The sequence below is a fragment of the Camelus dromedarius genome, chromosome 5 (genome assembly GCF_036321535.1).
Source record: "Camelus dromedarius isolate mCamDro1 chromosome 5, mCamDro1.pat, whole genome shotgun sequence".
NCBI classification, from domain to species: domain Eukaryota; kingdom Metazoa; phylum Chordata; class Mammalia; order Artiodactyla; family Camelidae; genus Camelus; species Camelus dromedarius.
In genome coordinates, this window is record NC_087440.1 from 93,745,600 (window position 1) to 93,758,502 (window position 12,903).

The window sequence follows — 12,903 nt, forward strand, 5'->3', positions numbered from 1 at the left end:
CTGGGCACCTCTCTCCCTCCTCCCACAGTCCTGTTCTGCTGGGGGTCAGAGGGACTCCAGTTCTGGCTGTGGAACCCCTATACTTGCTGTTTCCTCTGCTCGCTGGCTCAAGACGCTCAGGCCTGGAGCTGCACGACTCCGAGGGTTCTCGCTGGCGAGGTGGCCTCCACACTGCCTGACTCTGAGCACATGTCCGCCCTCGACTTTCGCAGCCGTCTGCGCCTTCTCAGCCTCTCTCACGGCCTGTCGGCCTGGCTGACTCCAGCACACCGTCTCCGACTGCACCGATTCTGTCTTCAGCTGCACCTAATCTGCTATTATCACCCACCCTCTGAACTTCACAAACTTTTTTTGAAATAGAAATCCTCCGTGGTCTTTGTTTTTATAGTATGTTCTTCCTCCTTGTGTTTATTTTGAACCCACATGTGTTTTCGTCTGTAGGTGATAACTCTACCATCTGAGGTTCTTCAATCTGAAGCCCCGAGCTTTCCCCTCTGGGGCTGTCACCCCCTGCCTGGGTGCCTTTCTCTGGGGCACAGCCCTGCACAGTCTGGGCTGAAGGGGGGCCCACCTGGGCAGGCTTGTGCTGCCCCCTGCTGGCCACCCAGGACCCCCCCAACCTGGAACTCCGGGATCACATCTTGGCTTAGGGTCTCCCAGAGCACATGGGGAGTAGGAATTTTTAGTGCAAACCAGCCTGAGGGCAGGCCCGATCCAAATTCTCGGGGAGTACACCACCCCTCCAGAGACTGAGCCCAGCAGGGGGCTCCCTCCCTGCGCCCTTCAGTCCCCAGCCCTAGCCCGCCCTCCCACCCACCCGTCCCAGGCACAGCGCCCGCTGTCTGGAAGCACAAGGCTCTGTGTGTTGGCTGACCTATTCGTATTCTCTCTCTGGGAGAATGTGCGTGCAAGGGGTGAGAACTGGGCTCCACTTTTTCTTTTCTGTGTTCCTAGGGTTGCAAACTGGCCTGACGATCATTTATTAAATGAACAAATGTTTGAACTCTGTAAGGGTCACCTGGGACGCCTGATGGAGTTTCTAGCTTCCTTAGCGGTCAGGCAACAGGAGCGGTCAGGGGGATGCCTGTGCCATGCCAGCCAAATGGAGGGTATCCCAGGGGAGATGCCGGGCACTGTCTCGGTTCACGAAGCTCACGGTCTCGTCTCGCGGGGACAGGTAAACAAGGCAGGCAGGCCTGTCGAAGTGGCCATGAACCTCCAGTATTGTGCCGAGTGTCAGCAGATGGAGTGTTGGTGGTGCCCTCAAGGTGAGCCCATCCATCCCACGTCGCTCTTGTATCAGGTGACCCCGGTCCTCTCCCACCTTCACGGAGCATCTCGGACACACCCTGGACTCTGGCGCTCTGCAGGCGCCTTCCTGCTCCCGACCCCGGCACCCCTGCCCTGCTCCAGGAGGCTCCTGGATTCCTGGTCCCAGCTGTCCTTTCCCTGGAAGAGAATTGCCTCCCTGGCCACTCCTTGTGATCTGCTGTGTCCTCTGTGCAAAGAGCCCTGACCCTACCTCAGTGGTGGTGCCTCAGCCCCATGATGTCTTCCACCCACAGGGATGGATGGGACAGAGGTTGCATCCAAGGGGTTTCTGCAGCTCCATCCAAAGCTGCGGGCTGGAGCAGGCTGGAGCCATCCAGCTGAACGGTGCCCGGGTCCCACTGGAGGCCCCAGCCCTCATCTGACCTGCTGGAGCCACTCCACAGGCCACAGCGTAGAGGTGCACGCTGGCCTCCCCACATGAGTGAGGCAGGAGGCCGGGCCAGCACACCCTCTATCCCAGCTCTGCGCGCACCAGCCCGAGGTGTTCCAGGTACGGGAAGACAGGCACCACGGTTCCTGCCCGACTGAAGCCCCACAGTGTCTGCACGTGGAGGGGAGCTCCTGGCCCTGGGGGCCACCCTGCCTGGGGCCTCATCACATCCCATGCCTGGGGTGATTTGTCTTAACTCAGGCTGGATAGATGAATGCATTTCCAAAGAGCCAGAGGTCCAGAGCGCTAGAGCCCTGACTCGCAGGTGCAGGGACCCCCAGCGATGATGGGTGGGACCGCAGGAAGGGGCTGCCAGCCTCCATGCATCTCATCATCCGGGGATGGGGGGGGGGGCTTCCACACAGCGGAAGTCTTACTACACTATTCGAAATCTGAGGCCTTAATTCATTTGAAAAACTTGGCAGGCAGGTGGTGCACTGTTAGATCCTCAGCGAAGGTTTTCAGGGACCCCTCCTGGGACCCCAGGGCTCTGGACAGCCCTCTCCTCTGCTTCTTCCCCAACTATGCAGCCTCCGTTGTCCAGAGAAGTTTCTCTTTAACCAAGTTCCTGTTTTAAAGAAACAGCCGACAGAAAGAGCAGATGTGCTCCAGACATTTGGGGTTTGTGTGTCACTGCACCATTTGGAGTGGCGTCCTTCCAGCTTTCAGGGCACTCATCCTGGGACCCCCAGTCCACAGGAGAAAGACAAACACAGAGTTACTTTCAAATACAGATGGTGGCAACGTCTGTAACAGGCTCTGGCCAAAATAGGACTCTGATCACCAAAGTGGTACCTGTCCCCTCTGACTCTCCACCACTAACATTTTGGTGTCTATATGGTCCCACATTAAAAAACAAACACATGTAAACAGAGTCACAGGTACAGTGCACACAGGGTGTTTCCAGTCCCCGCCCCCCTGCCTCACAGAAGGAGTTAAACATTAGCACTGTAGTGGTTATCAGGGCAGCTCCAGGCTGGACTGTGTGGGCCCACACCCTGGCTCCTCTCCTTAGTAGCTGCATAACCTCAGTTTCCCCATCTGTACAATGGGGGTGGGACGTCATGAAGGGCTCACAGTGGTGCTGGGTACAGAGGAGAGATTCAGCTCTACTGTGGAGGGCAGCTGGTGTTGAGCCCCCTTGCGCACAGCTTAGTCACCCCACATTTCCTCACCTGACCCCCCCGGTATACTCCTCTCCTGGGTGAGGCCGGTGCACAGAGACACAAAGTGTAGGGTGGCCCATTCTTCTGGGCACTGCAGCTCTCGCCGTCCGGCACCACAGCACGCCAAGTGCTGAGGTCAGTGGGCGCCTGTCCTCCCAGGGGCTGCCAGCCACTCTCTGAACATCCCCCGCCCCATCTCATAGGTTTGAGACCCACAGGCACTCTGCCTGGCAGGGGCGGCCATGTAAGACAATACCCAGCCAGCTGGCGGAGGACAGACAGCCCCGTGTGGCTTTCAGCTGTACCACCCAAAGGAGCAGGAACATGTGGGGAACACAGATTCTCTTGTTCTCTCCAAAGTGCCACCCTGGCTTTAAGCAGCCACAGCTGTTTGCAGCTCCAGATAGGGAGGCATAGCTGGAGGCCAAGCTCTTACAAAGGAGGGAGCCCGCTTGGGGTCTTGTGCAGGAGAAAGGGCTAACAGGGATGCTGGGATGGTAAACTCCAAGAGGGGGCGGGGAGAGAAAGTGGGCTTGCCTGGGCTGGGCTTGTTTCAACAGACAACAAGACCCAGACAGGAACCAGAGAGAAAAGCAACTGTGAATACTGTGGCTACGAAGAAACAGAAGAGATGCCAGAAAAGCTTCTCCTAACCCTCAACAGCAGATCTGGTGACTGACCAGAACCACCGCCTAAAGGATAGGGGGAGGGGACCCCTCCTTGCGCCCCAAACCTAGATGTTCTTTCCTAGGGTCTTTTCAGACCCTCCCTGCCCTGTGAGTCCAGCGGGCAGGTAGCTCTGGTCATTGCCTCCTCCTGGCCTGGGTCCCCAAGTTCACTGTGCAGCCCCACGGCCGGGAACCACCATTGACCCCAGACTTCTTGTCCATTGTCATGTGTACAAACCGCAGAAAGGGCATTGCTGGATAATAAGGAAGCTCAGGCAGAAAGAGGACACTCCAGAGGGGATTTGTGGAGGACCAACCTCCACAGTGAGCCTTCGGGGCACCCCAGTGGGTCCGCAGGCGGGAACCCCTTGGGGGCAGGGGGCAAGGGGGCTGTGCCGCCCGCGACCCTGGTCCTCCTGCTTCACGCCCCATCCGGCGGTCTGCCAAGGGAATCGGTGCAGGGAAGGGTACAAGGAGACCGTGGTGGGACAAGGAGCGTTCAAGTGGCGGGCGAGGCTCCGGGGGACATGAGAGGCGCGAAGGCCCGTTGGTCTAGGGGTCGGAGCGGGGGACACAGGGGACTGCAGGGGACAGGACGGCGCCTGGGGACACGGGGAGTGCGCGGACGGGAGGAGACTCGGAGGATGCGCAGGATACCGGGATGCCGGGGACGCGCAGAGTCCCGGCAGACGCAGGGGGACAATAAGTGCTCCCTGGGGATCTCGCGGGGCGTTGGGCGGCAGGCGGACCCTAGGGGTCTCTCCCAGCCCCTTCCAGCCCCTCCCAGGGGGCGGGGCGCGGCACGCGGGGCGGGGCCTGTGCGCAGGCGCAGACGCGCGCTCCCGGGGGCCGCGGGCGGGGACACCTCCCCCGGCCCCCGCGGGAGGGGGCGCGCGAACCTCACTTCCGGTGAGCGCACCGCGGTCCGCGATTGGGACCGAGGAGGCGAGCGCACGCACGCCCAGCCAATCGGCGGCGGCGGCGCGGTCGGAGAAGGGAGCGCGCAGCGGGGGCGCGCGCGGGCGGGGCGGGGCGGGGCGGCCGCAGCTTGGTCACCGCCCGCGGGCCTGTCCGACGCCGGCCCGGCCGTCCCCGCCGCCCGGCAGCCATGTGACCGCGCCGCCGCCCTCCGCGCGCCCGGCCCGCCCGCCCGCCCGCCGCGCGTCCGCGGCCCGGCCGCAGCCCAGGCCGCCGAGGGAGCGGCGGGGCCGGCGCCATGGCCGAGCGGGGCCGCCTGGGCCTGGCCGGCCCGCCCGCCGCGCTCAACACGCCGGTGCCCATGAACCTGTTCGCCACCTGGGAAGTGGACGGCTCCAGCCCCAGCTGCGTGCCCAGGTACGCCGCCGCCCGCCCGCCGCTTTGTTCCCTCGCGCACCTGCCGGCCACCCGGGATCGGCCACCGGGGACCTCGCGCCCGGGCCCCCGTCGGGGCCTGTACCCGGGACCGCCCACCCCGGGACCTGCACCCGGGGCCCCCAGCTAGGACAGTCCACCCGGGACCGTCCATTCCAGGATCCCCACCCGGGACCGTTCACCGTGGGACCCCCATCGGGGACCATCCACCCCAGGCCCCCCCACCCGGGGCCTGCGCCCGAGCCGTCCACTCCGGGATCCCCACTCGGGACAGTCCACTCGGGGCCCCCACCCCGGCCGTCACCTTTGCGCCTCACTTTGGGCACGCGCCTTCCCTGCGAGCAGCCCCTGAGGCGAGGATGGTCCCTGAGCTCCGCGTCCCGTGCAGCGGAAGAATCGCGCCGGGTTTCTCAGGCCCCGCGGTCCCCCGAGGCTGTCCCAGCTGCTCACCTGGTTGGCTCCCAGCTGGCATCGTTGCACCTGCCTACCGATGCGGTGCCGGTGGGGATGACTTAGTGTCTCCTCTCTCCGCCGGTTCCATAGACCTCCTTTCGCGTGCGGCCATGCTTCCAAGCTGGAGCGGCCTGGAGTCGCTCTCAGGGCACGCAGTGCCCAGAGGACACACAAGTCTGGGACCTGGGACCGTGATTGTGCGCCTTCATCCTTCCTCCTTTTGAGGGACTGGCTCTGCCCCTGCTGCCCTGCTGGCGGGGTGGCCACCCTTTACCTGCTGGCACCGTGCTTTGTAATTTAGGGACTTCCTTGTACATAAACACTGCTCTTTGCTTCATGCTGTTAATTTTGGCACCGCAAAAGTCACTGCCTTCTCCATTTGGTGGGGAAGCGCTCAGTCCCCAGTGGTGACAGCTGGACCAGGTTCACCCCCAGGCCGTGCTGTGGCCATCCTGACTCTACCCAGACCAGCAGGCTCCCTGTCTCTCCTGCCAGCTTTAAGCTCTGCAGGTTTCTTCCTGACTCAGTGGTCCCTGCTCAGGAAGCTCTGAGGTTGAGGGTGAGAGACTCACCCCGGGGCCTGGTTCTGGGATAGTCGCGGGGCCGGGAGGGCTGCAGGTGGGCTACAAGGAGGAGCTGTCCCTGGGGAGACCTACTGGTGGGACCAGAGGAAGTGGACAGGGGTTCCTGCATCGTCTGCCCTGCTCCTTCAACAGGTGTGTGAGCCGGTGGTAGGGGCTCCAGGGTCTGCCCTCCCGGAGCGCAGGGCTGGCAGCTCAGGGTGTTGGCTGTGCCGAGTGGAGTGGGTGGGTGCTCCCAGACATGGCTGGGGCCTCCCCGAGGATGCAGTGTCCACCTGAGACCTGAGGGTCAGCATTGGCCAGGGTTTGGGGCCGAGGACTTCAGACCCACCTGCTTGCCTCTTCTCGGGAAGCCCGGGCCTTGAGGGGAGCTCAGAAACCCCTCCCCAGGCCTGGTTCCTCTCCCCTTCCCGTCTGGGCACTTGGCCCAGTGTCGGTCCCCATAGCCAAGGGTCATCCTGGACACCCCCATGCTCCTCCTGTCTGTTCCCCCCGGCGTCATCCCCACCCCCACCCCGGACCTCTTGGGCTGGCTGCCCTCTCACTTTGCTCCTTGAGGGCACTCTTGCCCCTCCTGGCCAGTGCCCCCCAGAGGCTCCACCGAAACTTTCATTGGAGGAAGTGGCCCGCAGGTGGGGGATGCACTGAGGGGTCCTGCAAGCCCCCCCATAGAGCTGGTCTAGGAAGTCCACTCTGGTGTGATGGGGAGGACGTGGGGCAGGATGTCAGGGGCTGGGCTGGACAGTACTGGGTGTTGGCGGTTCTGTGGGTGTGGGGTGGGTGAAGAGCTTCAGGGTAGAACAAACAGAACAGCGAGCGGTTATACGAATGCCACCTACCTGTCCCGGTGCAGCCCCCCTCCCCGGCACGGTCCCTGCTCTGCCTCCGGGCTGTTGTTTGTTCTGCTTGTTTGGAGACTACGTAAAAGGGACCCCACTCTTCGTTGGTCTGCACAGCTCACTCTTGCCCAGTCCGTGCATTTCTGAGCGGCATGGAGCTGATGTGTGGTGGCCCCTGTAAGGCAACAGCTCGAGTCTCTGCTCTGTCAGGGGACCTGTGGCTGCTTCCAGGTTTGGGCCGGACGTGCCCTGTGGGCGTTCTCGAGCCTCCTCTGCGGGCGTCTCCGGTCATCGGGAGCCCCTGCTGTGCTGCTAGGGCGGCTTACTACCAGGAGGGTTCCCAGGGTGCTCCTGCCAGCCGGACCCCACCCCCACCCCCCGCGTGCCCACCGCCCCCGCTTCTCGGCAGCACAGCCTGACTTCCAACTGTTGCCAGCTCGGTGGGTGTGAAATGGTATTGTGGTTTTAATTTGAATTTCTCTGATTACTAACACAGGCCACTTGTACTTCCTCGTAAGCCAAATTCCTGTTCATCTCTTTTGCCGAAATTTTTTCTCCTTTGTTTGTCCCCCTACTGGACTCTCAGCAGCTTTTGGGAGACGGTAACCCTTTCTTGGCTGGCTGTATTGAAACTGCCCTCTTCTGATGATATGCGTGTTTTGCCTGTCTTGGGGAAGGCTGCGGTGCCTCCCGAGGATACTGGCTTTGGCCTCAGTCTTGTTTCCTGGTCTCTCCTTTCCGTGGTGGCGGGAGAGCCCTGAGCTCTTCCCGGGAACTCCAGCCAGGCCCGCAGGGCTGACATGAGGAGGCAGGCCTCCGTTTCCTGGACGTCCTAGAGGGATCGGTTCCAGACAGCGCCACTGCCTGGTGACCGCCCCATCGCGGCGGCCTCTGGTCCGTGTCCCTCTGCTGGCATTCCCGGATCGGCCTCCTGTGCCCCGACCCCCGGACTTCAGTGGGTCTGGTTACTTTGGACCCTTGCTCTTCCTGCTTGATTCCTCTTCCCTTTGAGGTTTGTGGGCTTTGTGAGCTCGGACACCTCTGCACCTGCCATTGCTCACTAACACCCTTCTGCCACTGCCTGTCCACGTCCTCTGCCCAAAGAGGGAGGTCGTGGAGGTCTGGGTCCTGCTTGCGGAAGGGTCCTCGGCTGGTCGCGTGGGTCCTGGCAGCTGTGTGCTCTGGGCGCCACCCGCGGCGACCCGTGATTCCGTCTCCTGTTGCAGGGTGTCTGTTTTAGGAACAGACCGTACACCTGAGCTTCGAACCTGCCGTTGGTGGGCGTCCGGGGCTGATGTGTTCAGAGCTGCCGTGGCCATCTGGGTTCGGGGCTTGGGGGCCATGTGTCCACTTCTCTTCAGGAACGAGCGATCTGTTCGTGGGGGGGGGGGTGTCCGCTCTGCAAGAAGCTGCCAGCTTTCTGACGTGCGGCCCGTCCTGTGGCTGCCAGCAATCCCTGCCACGTTTACGTGTAGCCATTCTCATGGTCGTGTGAGATTTCTCCTTCGGGTGTCAGTCTGTCTGTTCTGTGCATGGATGCTGGACGTCACCAGAACCTAAGAGCTTGCCGTGGTCCTTCTCCTTGTAATCGCTGGTGCAGTCAGTGACACCAAGGGACCATCCAGAGTTAAACCTTTCACTCTTGGAAACGTTCCAGCGTGGTCTTGCCCTGTTACCCTCCTGTACACTGGTAGGTCTAGGTTAAGGTTTTGTTTAGGACTTTGCATCTCTGTCTAGGGTCTGAAATCTGCTCAGCTGCTGCCCTAATCAAATTTTGGTGCCAAGACACCCTGTGGAATGAGCTCTTCCACGGCGTTGTGTGTGTGAAACTGGGGCTGTTCGTTCCTTGGCTGTTTGGGAGAAATCACCTGCACAGTGACCTGAACTCCGAGTCCCTTTGGGGGAGGTACACCTGCCTTCTGATTCAATGTCCTTCATGGTTGTAGGACACTTCCGCCACCTTGAGTTAGTTTTGGAAATACAATTTTTGGGGAATTTGTCCATTTTGTCCAGCTTTTCAAGTTTATTGGCATAAAGTTGTTCCTCGTATTCTTTTTTTTTTAGATCTGTGGGAGCTGTAGAGCTGTCCCGTTCTAATGCTTTACGTTGAGCATTTGTGCAGGTGGACAGCCGCGCTCTGACCTGTCTCACCAGTGGTCTGTCCATTTTTTGAGAATGAATATTCGTCCTTATCTTTATTTCCTTCTATTCATGCTGCTTAGCTGTACTTTGCTGTTCTTGTTCTAATTTCTTTAGAGGGATGCATAGCTCATTATTTTTCTTCCTTCTTTTCTCTCACGTAAGACTTTATAGCTGCGGAGTCAGTAACGCTTCAGCTGCATTTCCCAAGCTGTTATTAAATGTAGAATTGTTCAGTTCAACATGTTTTGAAAAATTTCTGTTATTTTTTCTTAAACGTATGGGATATTTCAGAGTTTCTTGATATCCAAACATGGAGTTTTTCCCTCGTTATTTTTCGGTTGTGGAATCCATTTCTTCCCTTTTTCCCGTTACTCTAACTCGGTTGTGCTGCCGTCAGAGAAGGTGGCGAGTCAGGGCGACGCGGGGTCCTCGCAGCTCTTCGGACCTGGCTCCGTGGCTGGGTCTGAAGTCAGGGCCGGGATGCGCTCCGTCTGCGCCGAGGAGGAGTGCGGGCCTGGCTGGCGGCGGCGCGCTGTCCGCGGGCTCAGGTCTGCCTCCTCCCCCGGGCACTAGGGCAGCGCAGCGGCGGTGGGCCTGTCTGCTCTGGGCCACGGCGGGTCTGACAGCAGCGTGGCTCTCCGTCCCGGCTTCCTCTTGGAGACTGCCCACCACAGCTCTCCCCACCTTTCTTCTTTAAGCTCCCCCATGTCCTCACACTCCAGCTGCATCTTCGGCTGTTCGGCGTGGGCTGGAGCTCGTTCATTCTGTCTGACAAGCTCTGTTTTCAAACAGGCATTCGGCCACTGTCGTTTGTGCGAGTTACTGCCGCCGGGCCACGGCCGCCGCCCTGTGTCTGTGCTGATTGCTGTCCCTACACTGTTCACGTTTACTCCTCTCTTTTGTCTTCCTTTACTGTGCGTTGACTTTCTTTCTTCCTCCATCTCCCCCACCCCTTTGGCGCTGGTTGCCGTGTCACTGGCCGGGGGTCGCCGGGTAACTGGTGCGCGCTCTCGCGCTGCGGGCCTCGCTGTGCTTCTCCTGAGCGACTCGGGACCCGAGAGCGCGTCGTTCTGCCGCAGCCCCTCCGTGCTCAGCTGACCTGGCTTAGTGAGTTTGTCTGTCTGCATTTTAAGCCTGTGTGGGGCTCCTGTTACTGCTTTGTGTTGTTAATACTTGGTTAACCTCGAGCTCCTCACTGTATTTCTTCATTCTTCTCGCGTCTCAGGACTTGGCATCGTCCCCCCTCTTTCTGTCTGAAAGCTCACCTCTAGGTTCCTTTTACTGAGGGTCTGCAGGTAACCATTCTTTCAGCGGATCTGAAAACGTCTGCCCTGGGCCTGGAGGTTGTCCTGCGGGTTGTGGAGCCTGGCGGCACCTGCCCTGACCTGGCGCTTGGCTCTGCTACGGGGAGGCCTTCCTGTGTCACACGCGGCTGGTGGGAGGCCTGACCTCCCGCCGGAGGTGGCACAGCACCGCCCCCGACCCCCGACCCCCGACCCCCGGCTGCGTGCAGGTGTGGTTGCTCTTCTTGGGCCCGAGTGGGGGTCACTGGACTCTCTGACTTGGTGGGTTGATGATTCTCATTAGTTCCAGAAAGTTCTCGGGCATTTTCTCTTCAGGTGGGGCCTCTGCCCCATCTGCCTCCTCTTGGCCAGAACACTACTGGATGTGCGGTCGCCCTTCCCTCTGGTGTCTGCGGAGACGGACCGAGGGCCAGTTCACAGCCTTCCTTTCTGCTTCTGTCCACGGCCCACTGCACCCCAGCCTTCAGGAGGGTCTGTGGGGCAGCTGCTTGGCGGCAGGCCTGGTGTCGAGCAGGACGCTGTGCTCGGGAGCACTGGGAGGTCACTCCTCCGTTTTGCAGGTGTGTGTTCGGGAGCAGTGCTGGTTGGGCGGTGGGCTGGACGTGTGCACAGGGGGAGGTGGGCTGGGAAGCTGGTGCAGGGCTTTGAGAGTGGGCTCCTTCTGCGGGATGAGGGCTGCATCGAGGGAGAGGCTGATGACTCCGACCTCGGCCGTCCAGGCCTGGGGGCGGGGCGTCTCTGGGGAGGCCTGGCCGCTTGGGCGGCGTGGAGCCCCAGCGCACACCTGGACGACACCTGGACGGGTCTCCAGGTGCCCAGAGCTCCGTGGGCTCGTGCCATGAGCACCCTGTCTTCCTGAGCTGGCTCTTGTGTGGAAGGAGGCGGCAGGTGCCGCCTCACTTGGTGCTTAGTGGCCTGCGGACGGCTAGGAGGGCCCCCGAGTTGCTCCGCTGCCTGCTTCTCTCTTCCTGGGGCCTGGGCTGCAAAACGAGGCCCCCCGCTTCCTCCCGGGGAGTCAGATGAGGAGGGGGGCGTCTGCGTGCAGGTGGGTGCGGGGGGGGGCCGGTCTGGAGAAATGACAGGAGTCTTTCTGCCCTGTGGTGGGCGTGTGGAGGCAGCAAGTCTGATCTCGAGGCTCCTTTGGAAGTCCAGGCATCACAGGGCTTGGCCAGAATGACCCCTCGCAGAGATGGGGTGTTCAGGGGCAGGTGGGAAGAGAATGGCAGGGTGGGGAGCACCCCAACACCATGTGGGCTGGCGCCGCAGCTCCACCCTGGCCGCCCAGTCCAGCATGCCCTCCTGCCGCATGGCTTGAGTCCCGTCAGACGTCTCAGACGGCCCCTGCGCTTCGGGTCTCGTTAGAGATCGGCTCACAGTTGTCGCTGCTGCTGGCGCTGAGTATTTTGGACTCCAGGATGCAGAGGGTGGAGGGTTCATGAGCAGCCGGCCCCTCCCAGCTGCCTGTGCTGGTTGCTCGGTGGTGGCTAGATGGGGCACTGGCAGTTGCCCTAAAAATAGCCTGTGAGCCTATTTAGCAGCTGGGCTCCCTGCTGCCCTGGAGGCGGGTTGTCACGGGTGCGTCCTCAGCCAAGGAGGACTTTGCAAAAGGCTGTGATGCGTAGCGAGGACATCCCCGTCCTGGAGGACAGAGTTTCTAGTCCAGCCCTTTCCATCCACAAGTGTCTCCAGCCCCGCACTGCCCGCCTGCCGCTGGAGGGAGGCGGTGCCCAGTGTTCTGCGCTTTGTGGGCTGAGAAGCCAGGCTCTGCAGGAGCCCCTCTCAGCGGCGGTGGACCCTCAGTGCCCAGCTCTGCAGGCCTGGTAGTCCGCCCCTTGGAGGTCAGGGTCGTAGCCTAGGGTCTCCTGCATGGCTGGGCCAGGATAGGTCCTGGGAGACATCTGGTGGCCTGGCCCCAGGCACCTTTGTCCCGATGACGGGACAGTGGAAGGGCCAGGACAGGTGGTGATTGTGGGAGGGGCTCAGGTCAACGTGCAGTGGGGTTCCGCCCTCCCAGTCTTCCGGACAGATTTGGGTGGGCTAAGAGTCTGGCCTGGCCTCTCCTCCGCCGGCAGATGGGCTGGGTCTTGCTCTGTCTCGTGCTCTGGCCATCAGCGGGCCCCGTCTCTGGTGTCCGTGCAGCTATCTGCCCCCCTTGCCCCCACCCCCCGCAGGTGCAGCGCAGCACACACACCGTGGGTGGGAGGTGAGCAGTGTGGGCTCAGGCTCTGTCTCACTGCACCCTCTGCCCCCACGAAGGCTGAGCCCTATTGGAGGGGTTGGCCGTGCACTTCCTGCCTGGGCCAGGCCAGTGGTGAGACCCTCGGAGGCCCTGCTTTCTGCTCAGACCTGGGTTCCGTCTGCCCATGCCCCACGTCCCCTGCCTGGGCCGTGTGCCTCCTTCTTGGTGCTGGGAGCCTCTGCCCTGGCTCACTTGACCTGGTAGGGCGCACATGGTCCCCGTGGGGACTGGGTGATGCCCCAGTGGGCAGACCCTCGGGGAGGGGCATTGGGCTCTGGCATCTTTCACTGAGCTTGAACCCTGTTTCCCAGCTCAGGCCTGCGGCCGGCCTTGCCGGGGGCACTGATGCTGCTGCTTTCACGGGACCGCGATTAGGTAGGACCGCCCTGTTTTTAG

The 12,903-nt window shown here is 61.5% G+C and overlaps 1 protein-coding gene across 3 annotated transcripts in view; it reads left to right on the forward strand.

The window, feature by feature from the left end:
* Nucleotides 1–4,785: 4,785 nt before the first annotated feature.
* Nucleotides 4,786–12,903, forward strand: part of PACS2 (phosphofurin acidic cluster sorting protein 2) — a 57,703-nt gene continuing 49,585 nt past the window's right edge. For all 3 annotated transcript variants that reach the window (XM_031454478.2, XM_031454480.2, XM_031454483.2), the window contains exon 1: nucleotides 4,786–4,931. In XM_031454478.2, the coding sequence (XP_031310338.1) occupies nucleotides 4,813–4,931 (119 nt within the window). In that variant the 5' untranslated portion in view covers nucleotides 4,786–4,812. The remainder of the gene's footprint in view (nucleotides 4,932–12,903) is intronic.